General features: G+C 43.1%; 1 protein-coding gene across 5 annotated transcripts in view; it reads left to right on the plus strand.

The window, feature by feature from the left end:
• The window catches only part of schip1 (schwannomin interacting protein 1), a gene marked incomplete at its 5' end in the record, with an annotated part of 188,696 nt that overhangs the window by 159,000 nt on the left and 6,065 nt on the right, over nucleotides 1-23,631 (plus strand). For 3 of the 5 annotated variants that reach the window (XM_079165860.1, XM_079165862.1, XM_079165861.1), the window contains 3 exons: nucleotides 19,825-19,943; nucleotides 21,507-21,624; nucleotides 22,276-22,473. In XM_079165860.1, the coding sequence (XP_079021986.1) occupies nucleotides 19,825-19,943; nucleotides 21,507-21,624; nucleotides 22,276-22,473 (435 nt within the window). Of the gene's footprint in view, nucleotides 1-7,638; nucleotides 7,895-13,943; nucleotides 14,304-19,824; nucleotides 19,944-21,506; nucleotides 21,625-22,275; nucleotides 22,474-23,631 lie in introns of those variants that run through there. The other 2 variants (XM_079165864.1, XM_079165863.1) reach the window with 2 other exon arrangements.

The following is a 23,631-nucleotide window of genomic DNA, read 5'->3' on the forward strand; positions in this document are numbered from 1 at the left end:
AGCAAAATGTGAAATGTGTAGAAGTCTGCTTTCTGTCAGGTTTGTCTGACCCCTTTCAACATTAAATGTACATGTGATGTGTAGTCAAACCAGGGCTAGTTCAGGTTCAAAGTTAGATCAATCGTTTGACACAAAGACTCCTGATTTAATTGTATAATAGGGAACATTCCTCTGCTGTGAAATGTTGTCTTTTGAGTCTGTATGAAACAGAAAAGTTAAATATGTCGAGAATGGAACATAAAGTAGAGCCAGCTGCACATCTGTCCATGCATCTCAGTTTCCTCAGAACTAATGTTCTGTGTGACCCTTTAACAAAGAGCAGGTTCATACTGGAAGGACTCTGACCATATGTGGGTTGCTACTTCTTGGTAGCCCTCTATTTTCTTCCCCTTTCTGGCAAAGACAGAATATCAACAAATATGCAGTCCATGTGTATTTGAATCCTGTTTTAAATACGCAAATCTTCATTCTGTACACTTGCTTTGAAAGTCCCTTTACTTTGATGTGCAGAAAAAGTTTCTGACACACTAAGTCGAGCTCAAATAACATGAAAGAGGCCAACTGAACAACATTTTTGTGTTGCCTCTGGATGCCTCATGTCACCTCAGGTCTTCTGTTAAAAGCTACTCTTGCACACACCACAGACCAGAACCGACTGGCGACTGCTTAAACAGTCTGCACATGCACGTGCATGGAGGAAACAAGGAGGATGTCAAATCCAAAAACTCTTCCTAAACACAAGACAAATCTGTTTAGAGGGTGTTGTTATATATACACCTGGAGTACAAATAGAGAACAAGTCAGATAAGACGGTGCAGCTGGCATTGTATTCCTCTGCTTGAGGAGTAAAAGATTTGAACAAACTACCGTAAAGATTCAGAGCATTAATATAGCAACAAGCCACTATCAGCTAAAGATATAGTGGAGTAATGTCTACCTGAGCAGAGAATGACGTTGAGAATGAAGCTGCTCTCCCTCTGTGTGTGTTGTTATCCAAGCTTCTCTGTGTTGGCATAGCCGGGCCGGACGTGCAATGCTTTTAGTGCATGTTTGTGTATGTTAGCGTGCCCCACTGGTTAGCTCATGGCCACTGCTCTCATACGACCTAGCACCCATCCACACTGTTCGCTCTGTCAGCACGTTTTACGTAGTTTGCACTGTTTGCACCGTTAGCTGCGAGCCGCCGGCTCAGCCGTCGCCAGGTTGCCAGCCGCGGAGGGGCAAAATAAATGCTCCCAATCAAACGCACATAGCACCTTCAAATTGGTAAGAAACAGTTCGTCGACAGACTGAACAGCCAATTAGTTGGCTCTATCACTGTCGGTGATTTAACATGCTCAATCAGCCAAATGTGCCACATGGCCAACTGTCTGCTTTGTGTGTCAGGTAGCAATGATATAGTAGTGTTTGAGCCCATGGCCTTCAACTGTATTGGAAAGGAAAGTTTGACAAGTCAGGCGGTCTGCTATGCCATGTTTTGTCTAGATAGGGTACGCACCTGCACATGCTCATGTAAACTTTTAGATAGACCAGCTGGCTCACAAAACACAACGCCCAAGAAATACTAAAGGTTATTAAGTTCGAGTCTCATAGACCGCCTCGGCAGGAGTACTAAACTGCTCTTATCTGGTGTCAAAGTACAGTTTAATCAGCTGCCTGATCATGTTTTCCTCATCTGCACACGTAAACAAACACATGCAAACCTATTTGTATTGTGAATATGATGCTATAGGTGTAGATTAACTGACAAAGACAGATACGCTTACTATGTGGTCTGTTGAGGTGGAAGGGCACTAAGTATTTCACCTACACTGGTGTGATGATTCAGAGTCATGTCATCAGGCAAGCCAGCTGCATTGTGGGTAAATCAGATAAATATGCTGCTATGATTGGAGATAAAATAACAGTGTTTTAGGTGGAAAGGCACAGCCTACAGCTACACATTCCTCCCCTGTTTGTCTGGTTCATCTTGATAGAACTCACACAAACACACCCTTCCTCTGAATCACTCAAACCATGATTCACCAAGGCCTGAGAGTCAAACCCCTCGTCAGTATGTGTTGTACCCGGTTATATCCTGTCTGGCATGGAAGTCAGCTTAGGCTCATACCACGTCTAAAACTCATTTTTCTACCCAGTTGCCAATCTCCACCTTCTCTTTCTCTTCTCTCCTTCCCCCTTTCTTCCAGACATCCCCTGTTGTTCATTGCCATTCCCACTCCTGTTCCCTGCTAATTGTCCTCTTCCTCAATCTGTCAGGAAGCATTATAGCCTAATGTTCTCACACAGCCAAAATACAGCAGGAGAGTATCCCCCCCCCCCCCCCCCCCTCCTGCCTGGGTCCCCCTCTCCACCCTATAAAAACTATCAAAGAGGGGCGCAGGCTGTGAGTGGCAGAGCGTGCTGTGGAGGAAATGGGGATTTATGTAGCAGTGAGGAGACGGCCTCTAATGTTATAGCTTCGTGTCAGTCCTCATTCTGCACAGTCACTGCAGAGCAGAGCCGAATACACACACGCACAAACACACACAGGCGCACAGGCCGGCTTTATAAGTAAGAACGGGACCGAAGGAGATAAAAAACAAGGTTTATTGCAAGAAGGCAACAAAAACAGAGTGAGAGCTGGAAATTGAGAAAGAGAGAAAGAGGGTTTATGTTTTCCAAGCAGTGAAGGATTTTAAGCTCTTATCCATCACCTCTCCTGTCTCTTTTTTGGAAGGAATAAAGGGTTTAGTCAGACACGCACACAATGGCCTGTGTTTGTGATGTGTGTGCTTGGATTGCGTGGATTGCTTGTTTGGGTGGAGCTGAAACATGAAACACTGGTCTTCTCTGCTCCTAATTACAGAGTGTGGGTTTTTTATGTGTGCGTGGGTGTGTGTGTGTGTGTGTGTTTGGGTGTCTGCTTGTGAGAGGTAGAAACGTGGGTTGTGAACTTGCTGTGTTTAAAACGGGCTAAAAATACAAGCCATGTTTAAATCACGTCTGCACACCCACACAGACCCCAACGAACCAAGAGTATTTTTGTCTTCACGATTCTGACTGTTATATAAGCTTTCTGTGTGTGTGTGTGTGTGTGTGTGTGTGTGTGTGTGTGTGTGTGTGTGTGTGTGTGTGTGTGTGTGTGTGTGTGTGTGTGTGTGTGTGTGTGTGTGTGTGTGTGTGTGTGTGTGTGTGTGTGTGTGTCCGTCCATAACAGACAGGGAGAGAGAGCAAGAGAGGGAATTTGTGCCAGGTCATGCAGAGAGCTTCATCTGTTACTGTAGAGCACAGCACATTTTGATCACCTCACATTCTAATAACACAAGAATAATCATTCCATCAGGCTGAAGTAGGGCTGCAGCTCATGATGATTAGTCCGTAAAATGTCAGAAAATTGTAAAAGAAATATATTATATATTTATAATAAATAAAGCCTGTGATGACGTCTTCATGGTGCTTGTTTTGTTCAACCAACAGTCCAAAATCCAAAAATATTAAATGAACTACCATGTGGATTGTGTGGTTACAGCGCATGCCATACAACCGCTACATCTCGGGATCAATTTCAGCCATAAGACCTTTGTTGCATGTCATACCCCCCTGTCAAATAAAGGCAAAAATAACTAAATAAATAATTATTAATTAATAGTTATTTCACAATCAAATTTTACATTTTCTTTATTCCAACCAAAAGTTTAAAGCCCAAAGATATTCCATTTATAATGATGTAAGAACCAGTAAAAGCAGCAAATCTACTAATTTGAGATCTGGAATTTCTATTGAAAAAAATATGAATTGTTTGGGGAATGAATTGTAGAATAAACGATTACTTGTTTCAGCTCCGGACCAAAGTCAGCTCCTTTCCACATTTTCTTGTTGCTTTCCCCAACTTTGTATCTGTAGTCATGACCGCAAGAAGCTGTGTCGAAGCTGCTTAATATTCACTGTGACTCACTACTTCTGTTTTCGTAATAAACTGTGTCATTGCACATGGTGTAATTGGTGGCCAGTTAATCATTCCCTCAGTTGGTATACACATTTTTTGTGACGCATTTAAAAAGGTGAAGCAAATGTTAATGCAGCCTGGTGGTCACAGCATGCTCAGTCTTTCCACCACCAACTGTAGACATGCAGTCCTCATTAGAACAGCCTCTGGTGGCGGATCATAAGACTGAGCACACACACACACACATATGCACTCCCTGGCCTTCCACATCAGTTCCTCCCTGTCAGAGGGAGCTCATTACCGCCAGAATCTGGCCCTCACACTGAGCCAACCTGCTTTGCTATGCATTGTTTTTACACTGGCACAAAATGTCAGCTCGCTAAAAGCATCTGTGCTCACCGTCCTCCTGCTGAGCAGGAGGGGGAAGAAAGAGGAAGATTTGTGGAAGAAATGTGGTGAAAAGAAAGCGAATGTAGTAACACCGAAAGGCCAGAGAAGAAAGGAAGAAGGGGTAGATGGCAAGGACGCTACAAAGAGAGAGGGCGAGCTGTTTGTCAGACGAAGAGAGGAGGCGTCACAGCTTGACTGTAAATTCATCAAAGTAAATTACTCCTCTCAGGTTGCCAGTTTTCTTCATGGCGACATTTTTTGATAATGATTTAAGGAAAAAAGATTTTTTTTTTATTCCTTTATTTATTGAAAAAGGAAGAAGAACTTTATGATTAGTGCCCCTCATGTGTTACACACAGTACACCTATAGTACAGGTGTTTGTAAAGGTGATTTGAACTGTAAATACTGAATACAAAAATTGCCTTGTAACTTGTATTCAGTAACCGACTACGTTTCAAAGTAATCTGACCCAACCCTGTTCACCACCCACAGTACCATTTCCATCTTTCTCTGTATCCCGTTAGTAGAGTACAGTAGAGTGAACCACCATCTTATTCTCTCTGTTATCAGTGACTTATGATTAGGTATTCATTATTTCTGTTTGCGTCTATAAGTATGCCCTCGGCAGAGTTAAACACACAGAGCCCCGCATGAGTGTTGTTTTGATGTGTGGGATGAGAGGAGGAAAACGAGGATGAGACGAGCTGCTCCAGTGCTCGATGTACACTACAACACACCCTCACAGCCAGAGTGACACACATAGCCGCAATTGTCCCGCTCCGTGCAGGAATAAATTACATACTACTGTCGAAGTTTGGCATCAGAGTCGGCATAGAGCTATATTTTAGCAGGAAGACATGTCATATTGTGGCCAGTGTGTGGGAGGCCTAACTGAGTCGGTTTGTCTGTCTCCAGTTAATCTTATTCTGAATCTTCTTTGTGCTTATTTAGGCCACATATTTAATCCGTTTTTTTGTATTTTTAGTGCTATTTCAATTACTAATCAGGAGCTATACATTATTCAGGCGTTCTTCTTCTTCTTTGGTGTGGATACAGAGAGGCTGCCTCGGTCTCCACCTGTGCTATGACTCAGATTGTAACCGTGACAACCGTGTGAAGGTCAGCGGGGGGGGGGGGGATGTAGTGACTGCTGTCATGGTGATAGAGGAGAGAAAAGGGGGGTTGCTGTGGCTTCCTGTATCAAAAGCACCGTTGTTGGACATCAAAGTTGTGGTTGTCCGTGTGCATATGCGTGGACTTGCTTCAGTCTGCATGTACATCAGAAAGACTAATCAGTAGCATTTGTGTTCAAAGGGGAGATGCATCAGGCTTCAATGTGGTGAAGATAATAAAGATTGTCCGTTTCAGGAATGGTGTGTGGGAGGGGGGGGTTTCAGTTGGATGATCCCACAAGCACTTTTTTAAATCACACAAACAACTTAAGAGAAACTCAGTTCAAGTGTATACTTGCCACCAAATTTAAGAACCTCCCTATTAAATTACTGCTCTTGGGATCCGCAGTTTCATTAGCTTAAATGTGATTGAGCTGTGTAGTCCCAACAAAACGTCACTACAAGTCACCACTTATTAAACGTCTTGAGATTGTGATTTTCTCTAAGCACTTGTCGGTCTCTAGAGGGCAGACATGCAAGGCGATCAACAGCAACAACCCTTATTTTACCAAATCTATGTATCAGGTTCTAATGGCTAATGAAGTGGAAAACACACAACTTAACATACGCAGCGGAAACACAGCAACACAGAAATTGAAAAGGAGAAAAGAATTTACGGTTCCCTTGACTTGCTATGTTGTCTCCTTTCACCAGCCACTTTTTAATCTCTCTGCTATTTCTCGCTTGGCTTCTCTGTTTTCCCCCTACTTACTGTATGCCTGTAAACTCAGCATAAGCTTATGAGTGCTTTAACGAGGCCCGCTTGGTCGCTTTCGCTGTAAGAAGAACAAGTTTATCACCGGTCAATGTCATGCACAGATGATTATATCCAAGGTTAGTGAGACAGGATGGGCACTGTTCCCGTCTGCCCCAGATGGGCACCACGCAGAAAGCCAAACCAGAGCCAGTGAAGTGCAGCAGAGAGATCAGAGCGGGGAGCTCATCGATCCGCTTCCAGGTCATTAAACTTAAGATTGCTCCTATCGGGAAAAGCAGCGTCACCCACCAAAGATCAATATCAGATAGAGAGATCTGGCCGGAGAGGAGGGGTGAGAGAACAGGAGGCTTGCTAACTTGCTAAGTAAAACATAAAAGCTGAAACAGATGTATGATTTCATTATTTTTTATTGTTAATTGAATATCATTTTGTTTCAGGCTGTTCTATAAAATGTTTGATTTGTAATTGTGGGCTGTATAAATACAACTGACTTAACTAAATGATTAATCGGGTTAATTGCAAAAGATTCGACAGAATAATGCGGTGACGCCCCAGAGCAACAATCTCACTAAGCATGATGTTTACATCGCAGTGAGATCAAGAAGAAAGAAAAGCAGACAACAAAGAGAGGTTTATTACAGTAATGCAAAGAGGTCAGGATAGAGGGATGGATGGAGAGATTGAGAAGGGAGAGATTATTTAAGTAGGTTGGCTTGCGTGTGGATTTTAAACCGGCCATCTGCTGTTTGAGATTATAATCCAACAAAGAGACAGACTGAGGGGAAAATGGACAAACCATGCAACGCCCACGCACTATGTGTACTTTTACACTGTGAGGCTAAGATGACACAAACACATCAGTGAGTGATGCACATCTTTTCCTAAATAAAACTGTTAAAACTGGCTAAATGTTTTAAATGCCATCTTTTGGTTCTTGACATCTTCCAAGACTTTGATAACCTTCCCTGTTCAGCATCCTATCTTTGTTGAACGTTTATGCAGCACAGGTAGGGATTAAGCGAAAGGTTAAGGAAGAAAGTCACTCCTCTGCCCTTCTCTTCCTCTCTCTCTCTCTCTCTCTCTCTCTCTCTCTCTCTCTCTCTCTCTCTCTCTCTCTCTCTGTCTGGCATTGCTCCAGATGAAACAGCAGAATGACATTCCGACCCTGACCCGCGCCAACCTTACCCTCCCTCACTTTTCCACCGTCCCCACTCCCCGCTGGCCGACTCTGCATACACTCAGCCCAACGGCTCCTCCCCCTTTTCAGTCCGAACCAGACAGAGAAAGGCGACCGGGAGTGCACACTGCTTTTCCCTGCACCCCTCCCTCCCTCTTTTTCTCTCCCGTTCTCACACCCCTCCTCCAGTCTCTCGTTCCTCTCCCTCTTTTGGCTTTGGGGAAGCAGCGATCAGACCCTGTTCCTCTCTCCTAGCATAAAGACAGACCAGGAAACGATCAGAAAACATAGACAGAAAGCAGAGGAAGAAGACCAAACTCTAGGACAGGCAAGCAGGAGAATTGATCTCTTTAGTTTGGATCGAGGACTTGGTAGGATCCTCTCCTTTGGAATACCGCTGCAGGGCTGGAAAACATAGTCCCCAGTCCCGCTCCTGTTCCACCAGCTCAGCCAACTTCGCTCTAGGATGCTGTGAAAGATGGTCCACCAGGAAAACTGTTCTTACCAGGTAGTTCTCAGACCTACATGAACTTCATATTCATTTAGTTTAATTTTCATTTTGACAGACACAAGCTGATGTTTTGTTGTTTATTAGCTCTGCTGGTTGCATGAATATCGTGTTTTATCTCCTCAGTTCAGTTTATATTAAATCCTTGAATGTCACGTTGAAACTACGACATTGTAGCACATGTGTAGGACTTGTGAGTCATTGTGTAGAAGTACTTCTCTGTTTTTCGTGCTTACGTGATTGTGTTGTGAATCTGATGGCTGGCTGGTTGCTAAGGGAGCACTTGACTCAAGGGAATAATGTCCTACCTCCCCTCCACCTCTTCTTCATCTAGCCTCATCAATCCATGTCAAGGAGGCATGAGGTGTGCAAGTTGATAGTGTCGTGACTGAACTCTGTGTGTGCGCAATTGTGAGAGAGGGAATTTAAAATGTGAATGGTTGATTGCAGGGGTTGTGTTAATGTGTGCATGCATGTTTATGGTTCTGTGTGATTCTCGTGGGACATGTGACAGCGGTGTCCCACTTTATCTAGCGAGGAATGAAGGAGTCGTGATTAAAGAAAAGCAAGTGCATCATTCACAGCTGTACTTCTGCTTTTCTATAACCAGCTCTGCTGCTTGGGAAGAAAGTCTGCAATGCAGTGGAGATGGAGAGTGGGAACAAGCAGAGAGGTAGATGAAAGGCAAAAGACATGAGCTGAATGTGCCGGGGGAGGCATTGAGGGGGGAAGGATGGAGCTTCTTTGATGGGGAAAAGCAAGTGTCAAAGCAGGGAGCGATGCACTAAAAGCTGCAGAGGAAGTGATGAGAAGGCAAGATGAGGGTCATTGAGAAGATGGGCCTTGTAGGTCCTGGTTTTAGTAACATGAAAGGTCCAAATTTCTATCCTTCAACATTTCCTCTGGGTTTAAATGGAGTTAGGTTTAAGTGTTTTTGGTGTATGGATTGGAAAAATGTGATTGATCTAGTATGTACTGCAGTTTTCCCTGTAGTCTTGCAGTTTAAGCTTAGCTGGAGGACTTTGAGGTGTGTGCTAACAAGTGCAAGCGCTCACCTCTTTGGCGTTATCAATGTTTGTAAAAGCTGATCTCTCGTCAGCTCCATGTGCATCCTCTTACTGCTTGATATTAGGTTTGGGAATTAATAAATTACCCTTTGGTCTCAGGTTTAGGATTTCTTTCTCTTTCTCTCAAAAAGACTCAAATCATCTGAGAAAACATTTGTATTAATCTTGGTACAAGTTCTTCTTTGGCTGTTTGTGTTTGCATGTCAGCAGAGTAGATTTGTTCTCGTGTGGGTGAGGGATCAGTTGTGTAACAGGATAAGGAATTCCTGCCATGTTTGTTGGCAGATAAAAGCTAGATCCAGTGACAGAATAATGGCAAGATGCAGGAAAGAGCGGTAGATAACCAGAGAAAAGTGATGCTGAAGGGCTAGTGGAGACAGCTGATGAAAGGCAGAGATGAAACAGTAAAAGAAGTATTGACAGGCTGAGCAAAACGAAGGCAAAGGTGGGTAGAAAGAGAGAAATGAGCACGGCGTACGGCTTTCTGAGGCAACTGAGATGATAGACGATAGGCAGGATGGAAATATAATCAGTTTTATATAAGAAATGAAAATTTAGGGGGAGAAAAATGTTTATTGAGATGGCTTCAATGCAAGGGATGCACTAGAAAAGAGAGATGGAGCGGAAAAAAAATAAAGAATGAGAGTGGTAAGCAGAACAGAGGGCTTAGGCTCTGATAACAGCGACTCTCCAGAGGCCCCTCAATTAGACTGGTAACCTGGCAACCAGCAGGCAGACAGCGCCCCTCACACACATATAACACACTCTCACACACACACACACACACACACACACACACAGGGATCTAAAGAAGCAAAGTACGATGGGGGGAAAAAACAGAGGAATCAGAGTGGAGATGGAACGAGTGATGGGTTTAATGAAGGGATAAAATGGACAAGGAGTAATCAGATTAAGTGGAAAAAGAGGGCAGTAGGCAGGGTGTTGTCCCTGTTTTTCTGTTTGTCTCCTGGGACTGTCCATGTCTTGGGGCGATCTCTGTTTTGGTTATCAGCGTCATTGTTTTCTTCTGCTTTGAATAAGATGTGGTCCTCGTCTTTTCCTCCTCGGCTGAAGGCAAAGAGGAGAGAAAAGACAAGAGGACGGCAGTGAAAAGTCTGTCTTCCCCCGTTTGCCCGCCATATCTGTGGTGAGCTATCACTTAATGTCTGAAACCATTATCTAATGAAGTCACAAGCTGACCCCGAGAGAGCCAATAAAGGAACCATTTGACCCGCAGTTTACCAAACCCATCTTTCCATTTAAACCATTTAAACCAAGGCCCAAAAGAGCAAAACAAATGCTCTTCAAGAATAACAAATCACCTACTGTAGCCGTCCCCTACATCCTGACGCTGCTCTTCTTTTTATTCAGTGCGCGAGTGAACTAAAAGCGTGTAAAAGTAAAGGGTGTTTTACTCGAACCTGAGGTCTCAATACGCCGTCCTGTTTTCAGATTTTCGTGTAAATCTATAAGTCGCGCAGTGCCGTGTTGCTGTCAGCAGCAGTACCAGCAGGTCGACGGGTGATGGTGAGATTTATCAGCTTGCTCACAGTGTGTCATCTCGGTCCGTAGGAATACTGTCAGCTTTTGCCAAGGCCTCAGGAACTCTGAGTGAACGTTGAATCTATGTGTATTTGTGTTATGCATATCGTCTTCAAGCTCCTGCAGTTTTTCATGTGTGATTGGAGAGGGGTAGAGGGGTGAAGGAGAGCTCTGGTGTTGGTGTCACGGTATATGAGGTGTGGCCTCATGAATTATAAATGAGAACTGGCAGTACAGTAGATACCACTGATGGATCATGCGAGAATAACAGAATTGATCAATAAGGCCAGATAATAAAGCCAAATTGTATCATTTCTGGCCTGATAAATTAGTCTAGTTTTCCAGGAAGTAGTTATAGCACGTAGCTCCCCATAAAACCACAAATTGTTATGTGAAAATTAAACAAACAAAATGCACCATAGTGAACGTATTTTTTTCACTTTGGACAAAGCCAATCTAGCTGTTTCCTTGTCTCTAATCATAATGCTAAGCTATCTAAACAGGTCCCAGCTCCAGCTCTGGAGTTATGCACGGACATAGGATTATTGTAAATCCTCTCATCTCATTCGTGTATGAAACAAATATGCACTCTTACAAAGACTTTGGACTATTCCTTTAACTGGTCATACAGTAATTAATCAGGATAGACAAAACAGAGCCAACACAATAAAGTCAAAATCATGAACTAATATATAAAAAAAATGTGCTAAATGAGTTTAGAAGTGTGTATTCGTTGCCATTTTTAAGGTGTTTCCCTGTGTGTGTAATGTGTTTTTGACTGTGTGTCACTGCACAGCGCTGTACGGCTGCACTATATCACACCGTAGCTGTGCAGAAAGCCTGTTTTTCATAATATTCTATTCAATCTTCCAACACTTCAGCCCCCTCAAACACCGGCCTCTGTGTGAGTTTGCCAACTTCCCGATGGGCAGCCCCGTGCTCCCTTTCGCAGCCCAATTTGTTTGGAACACAGTGCATCGCCATGGAGAAATTCTCACCACGTTGCTATGGTAGCAGCTCCAGTGCTTTTCCTCCTTTTTCCAAAATAAGATCAGATCAGAGAGTCCGTCGCACATTCCTTGCGCAATTGTCAGTACATGTGATCTGGTGTTATGGTATCTCATTATCCTAGAGAAACCCATAAACAAACGGGGTGAGGCCGATACAGAGAGCGAGTTCATCACGAGTTTAGGTGCACACGTATCAAAGAACATGCACGCACACACAGCGCCACTGGCCTTGGATCCCAGGCTTACAGGAGGTGCCAGGAACCTTCTCTCCCACAGTCACCCTCTGTTCACTTGGAACAATAAGCCATTCTGTGTGTCTCTCTCTTTCTAGCTGTCTCTCTCTCTCATTTGCTCGCTCTCTCAGCTGACCCTAACAGTGAAGCATCGGAGGAATTAACCTGTGTGTGTGTATGTTTGTCTCAAACATGCAGCCAGCACTATCCCCAGTCTTTGCCCTTGGACTTGGGATCGAGCGTGCGTGTGTTAGCGGATGTTTGTGAATCACCATTTCTGGTTTACTATGCATCGGTAACGCAGGTCCCTCTCCGTCTCCTATCCACTCTGAATCAGCACTGACTTCACCTTCACTATGAAGTCAGCCTCAGTAATGAGAATCAGCGGGGCAGACTCTGCCCCACCCTTTAGCTGCAAACAGGACGCCCTTACTCACAACTAACACCGGTTTTATTGGCCTGTGTGTATGCGTATGTGTGTGTCTCTGTAGTGTCCCCAGCAGCAGCGGTCCAGTGTGGGTGGATGCAGGAGACAGCCAGACAATTCCCTGTACTCTACCCATAATCCTTATGGATCAACAAGCAAACGCGCATCCTATTTTTTCATTCTTCCCCTGAGCGTGTGTGTGTGTGTGTGTGTAGATGTGCTTGTGTTCAAATGCTTTTTGATGGTATTGTGCAAATGCATTATTCCCCCAACTATCTTCATCTCAGATTTTTTTTCAGTCAGCAGAGTAACAGATAAATGTGACTCGTGTTCATCGGAATCAGTTGATGTTCTCCTCCCTCTCGTCATGCTCCTCTCATCTCTCTTGTATGCCCTGTTGTCCTTGGCTGGCTATTTTATTTCTTATCTGATGTTCCTGTCTCACCGTTAGATCTCTGACTGTGCTGTGTGGTTCCTCCTCTGACTCGTTCTGCAGGTGGAAGATTGATGTGTCAAAAGAAAGAAAGACGCAGTATAGAGCTTAAAACAAGATTTCACTCTGCTTAAGGTCGTGGTTAACGCGTGTGTGTGTTTGTGTGTGTGTGTGTGTGTGTGTGTGTGTGTGTGTGTGTGTGTGTGTGTGTGTGTGTGTGTGTGTGTGTGTGTGTGTGTGTGTGTGTGTGTGTGTGTGTGTGTGTGTGTGTGTGTGTGTAATATATATATATATATATATATATTGTAACATATTAGTTGCCGAAATACAATACAAATGGTTAATCAATCTAAAAAGTAATGATCAGTTACAGTCCTACACAAAGTGCAAACCATCTAATCACTACGGAGAACAAATGTGATCCCCTGTTTATGAATTATGAGTTTATTTCCACATGAACATTTTCCCATTATTCTGTGTAACCAGCTGATGGTTTGAGTGAAGTCATCTTTCCCTGCAGTGTGATTCTGCCGCCATATGTGGACACATTTTTCTGTCTGGACGGCTATGACAAATATATGAGTCACGGGTCGATAACGTCTCTCTAAGATGAGATCATTACACAGCGTGGAGAGCTCGGATTGAAAACGTAAGTCCCTGATACAAGGCACAAGAAATCTCTGTGTGTCTGAGTGAGTGACTTTGTGTGTGAATGTGTTTGTGTGCCAGACTAATGGTCCATTGTGCTCTGTCAGGGTTTATTTAGCTGGCCGGGGCTGCTGGCTTTGGAGTCCAGACAGGGCACTATTTTTACCTTAGCAGGAAGGGAGCACACTACCTCCTCTGTTACATAAAAACACACTTTTACATTTCGTTTCGCCTCAAATATGTAGGCTGATCTACATTTCAAGTCAATCTCATACGCAGACATACGCAGAAGTGTAAGTCATTCTAGATAAGAGGGTTTGGAAAAAAAAAAAGACAGAGAAAGAGAGAGAGAGAGAGAGAGAGAGCTAGTGTCTAGGAGAGACTCCAAAAACACTAGGATTCATCTAAACACACAGACATGGGCACGCTTAACACAAGTACATTGCCATAAACACACACACACACACACACACATACACACACACACACACTATGGCCATCCCACGGCTGAGGTGTCTCTTTTCAAGCAGCTGCTGTCCTCACGTCAGGGCGTGAAAACGGGAAAAATACACCAGTGTGAGTTTCTCCCTCCCTGCTCGCTCTGGCTGTGAGAGGCCGAGGGTGGAAGGAAGGGAGGGTCTAAAGGGGCCTTACCTCTGACCATTGTGCTTTCACAGTCCTGTGGGAGAGGCTGAGGATTGAGTGGAGTAGTCAGAAAGTGCAGGGAAGTGAAAGAAAAACAGTGTCACAACATGTAAGAGAAAGATGAGGAGAAGTCACCAGTAGAGGAGTAGATTCCTTTTATTTTTGTTGTGTGTGTCAGACCATGGCAAGGGGAGTTGGCTGGAAATATGATGTGTACTGACTGGACTCAACCTCAGGAGTCGGTCTGGACTAACCTAGTGACTGGGGAGTAGAGAGGAAAAGACAGGAAGACAAGGAGGGAGGGAAGGATGAGGGAGGCGCTGGATAATATGGATGAATGTGGAGGAGTGGATGATGTCATCGGGCAAACGTCCAGCCTCTACCTCAATGACGACTACAAAGAGGTAACGGAATTTAAACTAATGCATGCTGAGGGCTTCTGGAAAAATCAGTGTGGTCAATAGAGGTGGAATGTTTTAGGTCATAAAGTACATGTTTCAAGTACATCTATGTTTACATTCACAATGTCTGCCAAGTATGTGAACACACACACACATTTACAGCTACTTTTGTTCGACATTTTGGGAAATACACTCATTCCCTTTCCGCTCTTGTACCACTCTTATGTCTGTCCTTTAAATATGAAGCCACAGGCAGCATTAGCGTAGCTCAGCAAAAAGACTCAAAGCAGGAGGAAACAGCTAGCGTGACTCTGTCCAGAGATAACAACATGTGTCTAGCAACACATCTAAAGCTCACTCGTTAATACAGTATAGCTGGTTTGTTCAATGCATACCATTGGTAGATTTTGTCTCTTTTAGGGCAGAGCCAAACTAGCTGTGTACCCCTGTTCCCAGTCTTAATGCTAAGCTAAGGCAAACTGAAGATATAAGAGTGGTATCGATCTTCTCATCTAACTCTCTGCAAGGGAATAAGCGTATTTCTCAATATTCATTAGAAGGGCTTTGTGTGTTGTGTGTAGCTATGTGAGGCTCACGTAATGCTTGAGGTTTGGGTATTTAACTGCTTAGATATTTGGGGCAAAGATGACATAATGGTGTGAGTAACCAGGCTTTTATCCTTAAATCTGCTTCAGTCTTTGGGATTCCTACACTGAATCTTTTCCCACAAATCCATAGTGTGGCCTCCTTGCAGAGAGAAAGCTCAAATGTCACTTGGAGATATTGTCCTGTCTAAACCCACTTCATGCTCTTCATCTTTCCCCCCTGCCTTTGTCATTATACCCTTTTTTTCTTTTTTTTATCCCACCATAACCCTCCCCCAACTTTGCACCCACCCCCCCTGAGTTCTTCTCCTTGAGTCTGAGTGACAGGAGCAGCCTTGCACTGACCTGAGGCTGAACTGTATGAGGGGTCATAGGATGTAGACTTTGAGTTGGACATTTCCCCCTTTATTTCCAGTCTTTATGCTAAGCTAAGCTCACCTGCTGCTGTCTGTAGCTACATATTTAGCATATATGAGAGTGGTAAGAGTCAGAAATATGTAGAATAGGTGCAGTTTGAGTCTCATCTAAGCCTACAAGAACATTTGTGAGACCTGTGAAGCTATTCAGCACAGTCAGAACACAATCACACCCACAGAAGACACAGTGACCTTGTATCTGTTTGTAGAGCTGTGAGCTCAGCAGCAGCTCCGTGTCATTCCTGGTAAACATATCAGAGCCTTCCCAATTCTTCCAAACACACATAGATTTCATCGTTGCTTTACTGAAATAGCCCGTACTCAAGACCTGGTATGTGTGTGTGTGTATGTGTGTCTGTGTGGGAACAGTGGGTTCTTGTCTCCAACCAGGGAGTGACGTATTGGCCAGTGAAAAGCCACCATTGTGCAAAAAAAAGGGAGAGAAAAAGTGAGGAATGGAGGGAAATACAAGAAATGAAAAAGACGTATTAATAAATTAAGAGGTGACACATTTTGAAGGATTTGTGGGCATGCAGACACACACATCCACATGTATACCCATCTCAGATCTTAACCACTTAACAATGTCTGGCCACAAGAGCCAACAATTTAGGTGAAGATGCTCTTTGTTAGCACAGATAATTAAATTCATCTCCCCCCTCTAATAAAGATTTCCAGGAAAGATTTGAAGGCTCAAAACCGGCACTGTGTCCTCCATTGCCAGGTCCTAATTGCCCTATAGGTCTCTGGATGAATGATTGTAGAGCAGAGGGGAGAAAATGTCTTTGTCAATGAGGGGTTTTCAGTAGAGGAAATTGCTTGCTGAATTTCAGGAAAAACACAAATTAGCCCAATTGTGTTCCTCACAATCTAATTTGGGTGGTGACGGCTCTGGAGCTCAAGGCCAGGAAATAAGGGAGGTGGTTAGAACTGTCACTCACTCATTCTGTCTCTCTCTCTGCTGCCCTTCCCACATACATCTTAAAATGTTAATAATGCAATGGATACGGCAATTTTCCATGTCATCGTCATGTGGAAACTCGATTCAGCCTTTGTAGGAGTTTATAAGAAGCTGTGAAAATTACCCAGTAAGGCACACAAAGGATTACAATAAAATCATATTCATACCCATTTGTGTGAGTGAGCCAATCAAAGGAGCAGAAAGGTTGTTTGTTTCTGGCCCGTGACATGCAAGGTTTGCCTTTCATTCACCCCAAACTGAAATGAAAAAAACCTTCAAAAGTAGCAACAAGAAAATATGAAAACGATGAGAAAGACAGGATTTGATTGTTTCCTGCACTAAAGAGGCTCTGAGAACTTTACTTCCACTGAAGGAAGTACATTTTGAGATGTACATGAAAGCACGTCAAATTGAAAAAGACACGATGATAAGGTCGTTTTGATATGGATGCTACAAGAATTGTGTAGAAAAGTAAGGAGAGGCATGAGCCTACATGTATTACTCATTTCTCACCTCCACCCCTCAGTGGCGTATTCCACACCTTTGTAAATGCTTTGTAGGGCTTCCATGATAATTGTTTTACCACACACAGCCCACCCACACACACACACACACACACACACACACTCAAGCAACGCAAACATGCTGTGTAACAAATGACGTCTTTACAAATAGTTGGGTTGTCAGGCAGGTGTTGGATGCAGAGATGATACCCTGCATGCAAATCCAGCTGCAGATCAGCGATGGCGTTTGACTATTGGTGCGTTTTTCCTCTCTTGTTATGAGAATGTTGATTTCAATGACTATGCATCCTGACTATGCATCCTGACTATGCATCCTGACTATGCATCCTGACTATGCATCCTGACTATGCCTGCAGTCCGTTCCAGTTACTAAGTCTGTTAGGGTGTAATTCAGCGCGGGTAAGTTCAGTTGATTAATCGATTGGTTGATCGGCAGAAAGTTTATTGGCAATTATTTCAATTATAGTTTCAGTAATTTTTAAAGAAAGAAATGTGTCTTCAATGTGAGGAGTTGCTGCTTTTCTCTGTTTTATATAATTATAAACTACATATCTTTGTTTTTTTTATATTTGTCAGACAAAACTAGACGTATAGAAATGTCACTTTGGGAAGATAAACTGGGTTTTTTTACATTTTATTGGATTAATCAAGGAATCAAGAGAATAATCAGCAGATGTATCAATAAATTAAAATAATTAGTTAGTTGTGGCCCTTGTGTGATTGACCAATTACCAATCGAATCAATGATAGATAATGTTTGCTTAAAATCACAAACATTATCCAAATTTAATTACACGTTAGTTTGTCATTGAGGGCTGATGAGTTTATGGCTGTATATGAAATGTTCATTTTGAATCATTGCAGCAGCATATTCTCTGCGTTCTGTCTCATATATTTAAACGACCCTCAACTCTGATCATTGGATGTAAGTGCTTCCAGTGAGGAAATATACTTTTTTTATGGGCGGGGGGTTGACCACTTTATGGCTTTTTACATCAGCACAACCCTCTAGCAGAGAGTATGTGTGGCCTTGCTGGGTTTTTTTTTTTTTAAACTGAAACTATTTTCAGCCCTCACCTCACGAGGGCAGCAAATGATTAACAACGCTCGGTGAACCTGCTGCTTCAGATTGTTGTCTTTGCTTGTTGCAGCTGTTCTGTTGAGTAACATGATTGACGGATGTGTCAGCTGTGTTGTACATGTACATAAATGTTTGTCTGCACTGTACCACGCGGGCTGCTGTTGCGCCTTAGAAGCAATGACTTGAAACTCTCAAGTGTGTTCATCTTGACTCCCCAGGCTATCTTTCAAACACACACACACACACACACACAAAGGAATAGTGCCAGGTCCACTACTTGCCAGTGTGTGCGCTGGAGGTGCCAAGTGCATCTTGCGGGCTCTTGTGTGGAGTGGGATTATGTTAATTTGTCCTTGGTGGGGCCACTCTCACCAAGGCCTGCACACAAATTTCAGGAGAGACAGACAGAGAGAGGGAAGGAGGGAGCGAAAGGAGTTGAGAAAACGAGTGGGAGAAAGGTGAAGCTGTGATAAGCAGTTTGGAGAGCGAAGAACAAAACGAACAGCAGAGAGATAGAAGAACAAAACAGTCGAGGCCTGAGGCTGACGGAGAGAAAGGGAGATGAGTGGAATTGGGGATAATGAGGAAGGGAGAGAAAGAAAGACAAACGTCTGGTGAGTCTGAATCAGGTGGGTAAAGGACGGGAATGTGAGGAACAGAGATAGATGAGAAAGTACACCTCGTGTGGGGGAGTAAGTGGAGCGGGGGGGATAGTGTGAAAGAGAGGAAGGATTGCTCACCAACTTCTCACTGCGATTCTACTCTCTCTTGCCATTTTATTTGACAGTGAAAGAGGTACAGACCAGAAATATGTGGATTGAGGGAGAGACAGAGAGGGAAATGAGGTTCCTGGCCACCCCCTGGGGTCAGCTCACAATATAATGTTAGAGATAACAAGATGGTTAACAAGTTAGAAAAGAATTAGAATAAAAACATTGTGATAGGTAAAATGATGCTTAATAATACAGAAATGCTCAATAATCATATAAACATGGAGGCCTGGTGTCACTCAGAGTGTATTAATCTAATGCTCTAATACTTGCTTGCAGCAGTAGCATCTGCAAATAGTCTTACAGAGAATTTCACTCTTCCCGTTTAGATTAGAAACAGTCTGTGTTAGTTGTCTGCACCTCAGCTCGATGTGTTTACCTGCTATCAGCACAGACGAGGCATCCTATGGAGACTGGTGTGTGTGTGAGAGAGAGAGTGTGTGAAGTGCTGCCAAAGCTGAAGCTGCGCTGAGTTAGGAATTCAGGATTGTGAGGAGGCCAAGCGAGAGCGACTCTGGAAATGTGTAATGTTAGGATACTTGCAGATTTAAGAATGTGTGAAACGGCTATTACTGCTATTCCTCTGGAGTTTACCATAAGTAAACTTGATCCTGTGGGAGGTCTTTATGAGAAGACCTACTTTGTGTGTGTGTGTGTGTGTGTGTATGTGTTTGTGTGTGTGTGTGTGGGGGGGGGGGGGGGGGGGGGGTGGGGGGGGGTAGAGGCTCACTCGTTGTTCTCCAAGACAACAGCACCACCTGCTTGTGACTTCTGGTAATCTCAATTTGTAATGATCCCAACTTAGATATTTCACACTTTTTTTTCTCAGCACTTCAGCTGACTCCACACTTTGTATCAGACCTTGTTAGGATGACACTGAAGCTCTTCCTGCAAATTAAGAGGAAGCTGCTGCTATTAATATACGTGTACCCGTGATTTGGACTGTCAAAGTGTTCAGTGTAACCGTGCACACAGCTGGTCTGGAGTGTACTATATATAAGTACCTGGGCCTGAGGTGCCATGACAACAAGCATCCCCGCTGCTGAAGAGTGTTTGAGGAAGACACCGAATCCCTACCAGCCTGACCCTGACCTCTGACCTCGATTGTAATAATGACATAAGTCATCGAAAAGATGGTAAACTTACATTGTGTTTCTCCTGTTACAGGCCCAAAAGAATGAGAGGGAGTCTATCAGGCAGAAGTTGGCCCTTGGCAGTTTCTTTGACGATGGGCCAGGCATCTACACCAGCTGCAGTAAGAGCGGCAAACCCAGCCTGTCCTCACGGTAAGACCGCTGTCATATTACTTCATTCTTAAACAATAAACGTGTGACCGGTGGGTTTTTCTAGTATTTTTCTTTTGTGGCTTGTAGTTTTAACGTTAAAGATACATAAGCTGTGTACAAAAAATGGAAGGCAAATGTAAAAGGTCTAGATGTACAGTCATGGGTACCAGTAAAGAGACGACAAACAGGAAGGAAGACAATGACAGTAAACAGAGAAGATTTGTGCAGCGTGAATGAGCCGCACGCAGTCAGCCTTAGTGGCTCTCACTTCCCAATAGACCCACACACACAGATGCTACTACCACCTCCTACATTGTATGTTACTGGAACCCGATGTTCTGTAAACTCTCTGCTTTTTTTATTCTTGTGATTTGAATCACATGGATTTCACTATATTGTTGCAAAGGGTTAATGACTCATTGTGACGCTTAATGCCTCATCAATGATCATATGTCATGTAATGACAGCGATGTGTAACAATGTGTTACACTTTTACTGACCCTGGATTTTTGAGGCTGATACCATTATCAATATTTGAGAATTTAAGAATCAGATAACAACATATCGGCCAATATTCTTATTTATTTTACATGAAACGTTTTTAGAAGGATCTCTTGTAGAAAAGTATTGCCTGCAAGCCATGAAATGTATTATAATAATAGCCTTGCTCCTATGTGGTTTGTGTATAATTACACAATTATAAAGATTTGTGAACAAGATATGGACTGAAGCAGTTAAAAGATGAACTTGTCAGTTCTCAAACAAATTATGTAATGGTGGAACATATCGTTGGTAATTCTATACTGCAATTTCTTTCTACTTATCAGCTGACATATCTTCCAATAATAATGCTAATATAGAAGCAATAAGCTAATATTGGCAGATATATAAGTCAGGCTCCACGCTGTAGAGGCATCACATTATATTAGCTGCTAGTTGTCAGAAAAGTTAGTAAACGCTTTCACAATCTGTTAAATTTGAGTTACAGGGAGGTGTTGGATGCTGCCTCTCCCGAATAAAACAATCGACCGCTAAGGTCCTATTTTAATTTGGACTGATTGGATCTATGCTGTGTAATCAATCAGCTCTGTTTGTAATTACTGCATTGAAAAGGCAGATTATTGATCCACAGTGGGCTGGATCTACACCTAGTGATATTCTGCTGCTATGTGGCACAAAAACAACCCCACCGGTGCAGGCAGATTGGATCAGATCTACCGGAGGCTTCCTGGATCGATCCATATCGAAGACAAGAGGGGAGATGATTAAAAACCCAACCCACTCCTTCAATTTGAAGGCAGCTCGCATCTGTTAGGATCTTCTTTCCATTTTCCTTAATTTTCTTTCTCTCTTTATCACATGATGTAGTGCACACAGTTCAGTGTGCATACTCATCACAGGTCATTTGTATTAGCAGCATTGCTGTTGACATTGCTGTCTGTTTAGGCCTTGGTCCGAGTCAATTACCGCAGAAAGAGCCAACATTTAACTGCCTTGACTCTTATCTGCATTTATGCTAATATTAACATGGTGTTTTGAATCTATCTCTGTCTCTCCCTGCAGGCTGCAGAGTGGGATGAACCTACAGATCTGTTTTGTCAATGACAGCGGCAGCGACAAGGACAGCGATGCGGACGACAGCAAGACAGAGACCAGTCTGGACACACCTCTGTCCCCCATGGTACGCACCGATGTTCGCCTGTGCACTTTGAAGCATGCTGAATTATAATAGTATTTCACCAGAATGAAAGAAAATGATTTACATCTTTAAATGACTATGAAATGTGTATTATGATGTACAGGGTTGATAGTGTCAAAGTGTTAAGAAGTGAGCTTGAGACAGATCAAGAAAGGAAGCGGTGACACTCGTGAGATATTCATGATGAATCGGAGAGATAGCTGGCGGTTAAGTTTCTCTATGAATGTCTTTGCTCACGTTTTCTGGCCTGTTAACCAATTTATGGGCAGCAAATGGGAGGTGAATTGGAATACGCTCGGCGTGGCCATGGATGACTGGCCACATTAACCTCCCGTCAGCCTGAGACACATTTAACAGAAAGAGAGGGAGAAAGAGAAAATGATCATCTCTTTACATGTTCACCCGTGCTCTCCTCACATCCCATTTGATGTAAAATGACGTTCCTGTCAGTGTGTAAAATCTAAACACCAAAATGCCGAGAATACATCGACATTAATTATCTGACCTGGTCTTTCTTTTCTTTCCTTTCCTCCCTCATTTCTTATTCTGTCCATTGCCTCATTCATATTTGATTCCACCTTGCCATACTGATCTTTTCTCGCTCTTCCTCCTTCCACCACGTCCTCCCTGCAGTCCAAGCAGAGTTCGTCCTACTCGGACAGGGACACCACAGAGGACGACTCTGAGTCTCTGGAGGACATGGACTTCGTAAGTCGACAGAAGAAGCTGCAAGCGGAGGCGAAGCTGGCCCTGGCTATGGCCAAACCAATGGCCAAGATGCAAGTGGAGGTGGAGAAACAGAATCGCAAGAAGTCACCAGTGGCCGACCTGGTCAGTACTAGAATTACAGAGCTATGCTTCCTTTGACCGTGAAGTTTTACATTAATAAGGACAAAAAAAGGAAACACCTGTCTAATTTTCTATATGATTCCTATATTCTTATACATTACAGAATGTATGTAAATGTAATGGCCTGGACCAAGAGTTATGTCGTTTTATACAGATGTGGTTAGCACGCAAATACAACACAAAATCAAATTGCTCCAGAGACAAGAGATCCGCTGATTTATTGGAGTTATAAAAGTAGAGTTACTCTTCACGCTTTTGGTTTTACTTTAAAGCAGCGATAATCAGTATTTTCGTGTGAACAATGGATCATCACATGACTACTTCTATATGGAAGGGGTTTCTTGTAGCGATGAACTCACAGAGAATCATTACCCAACTCTGCTGTTCCCCTCAGCTCTACAGCATCTACTTTATAGCAACTTTCAATTCATTGTTCAGGTTTTCTGGCTCACAACTTTACTCTTTTAGTTCATTCGCTTCGCTCTCGTCAGTGTAGTTCTGGGCAGACAAGCAGCTGTTTTCAGCAAAAATGTGCCGTAAGCTACCTGCTCAGCACCAAACTACAGACAAACAAAGACTAGCTGGTAAAGAAAGTGGAACATTTATCAGTTAAAGATAAATAGATTATTTTCTTTTTCATGGAATGTAGGCCTGTGACGTGTGATGCAGCTGAGAAATCAGCCGGCACTCTTGGTATTTATGAACTGTTGTTTCCTAACACCTCTACCTGCTCCTGATGACGATTTGAAAGCAAAACCAAAAGCTTGAAACTGCAGGTATTGAGCCTTTTGTTGCTTTAGCTTTGTATAAAACTCAAACCCACAAGCTTTAAGAAGAAGGCTTTGAAATGAACCCCGGAGAAATCGTAAAGTCATATATGTCCACCGTTAAGATGAGTAAGATAGCTAATTGGAGCAGAGAGCCACCAGGTATGATGTCTAACAGTGCATACAGTAAAATGCTTTTGCTTTTTACATTTTTTTAACAAAATGTCAGACGTATTGTGAATTTTTATTATCATTCATTAGTCAAGTTGCATGAGAATAGATGGGTGGGATGTGTTTCATGAGTGCTGATCATGTCACATACAGTATATTTTGTGATGATGTCACCTCCTCTGTTGCCTCTCTTCCTCTGCCT

The sequence above is a fragment of the Pholis gunnellus genome (assembly GCF_910591455.1).
Source record: "Pholis gunnellus genome assembly, chromosome: 9".
In the NCBI taxonomy this organism is placed as follows: Eukaryota; Metazoa; Chordata; class Actinopteri; order Perciformes; family Pholidae; genus Pholis; species Pholis gunnellus.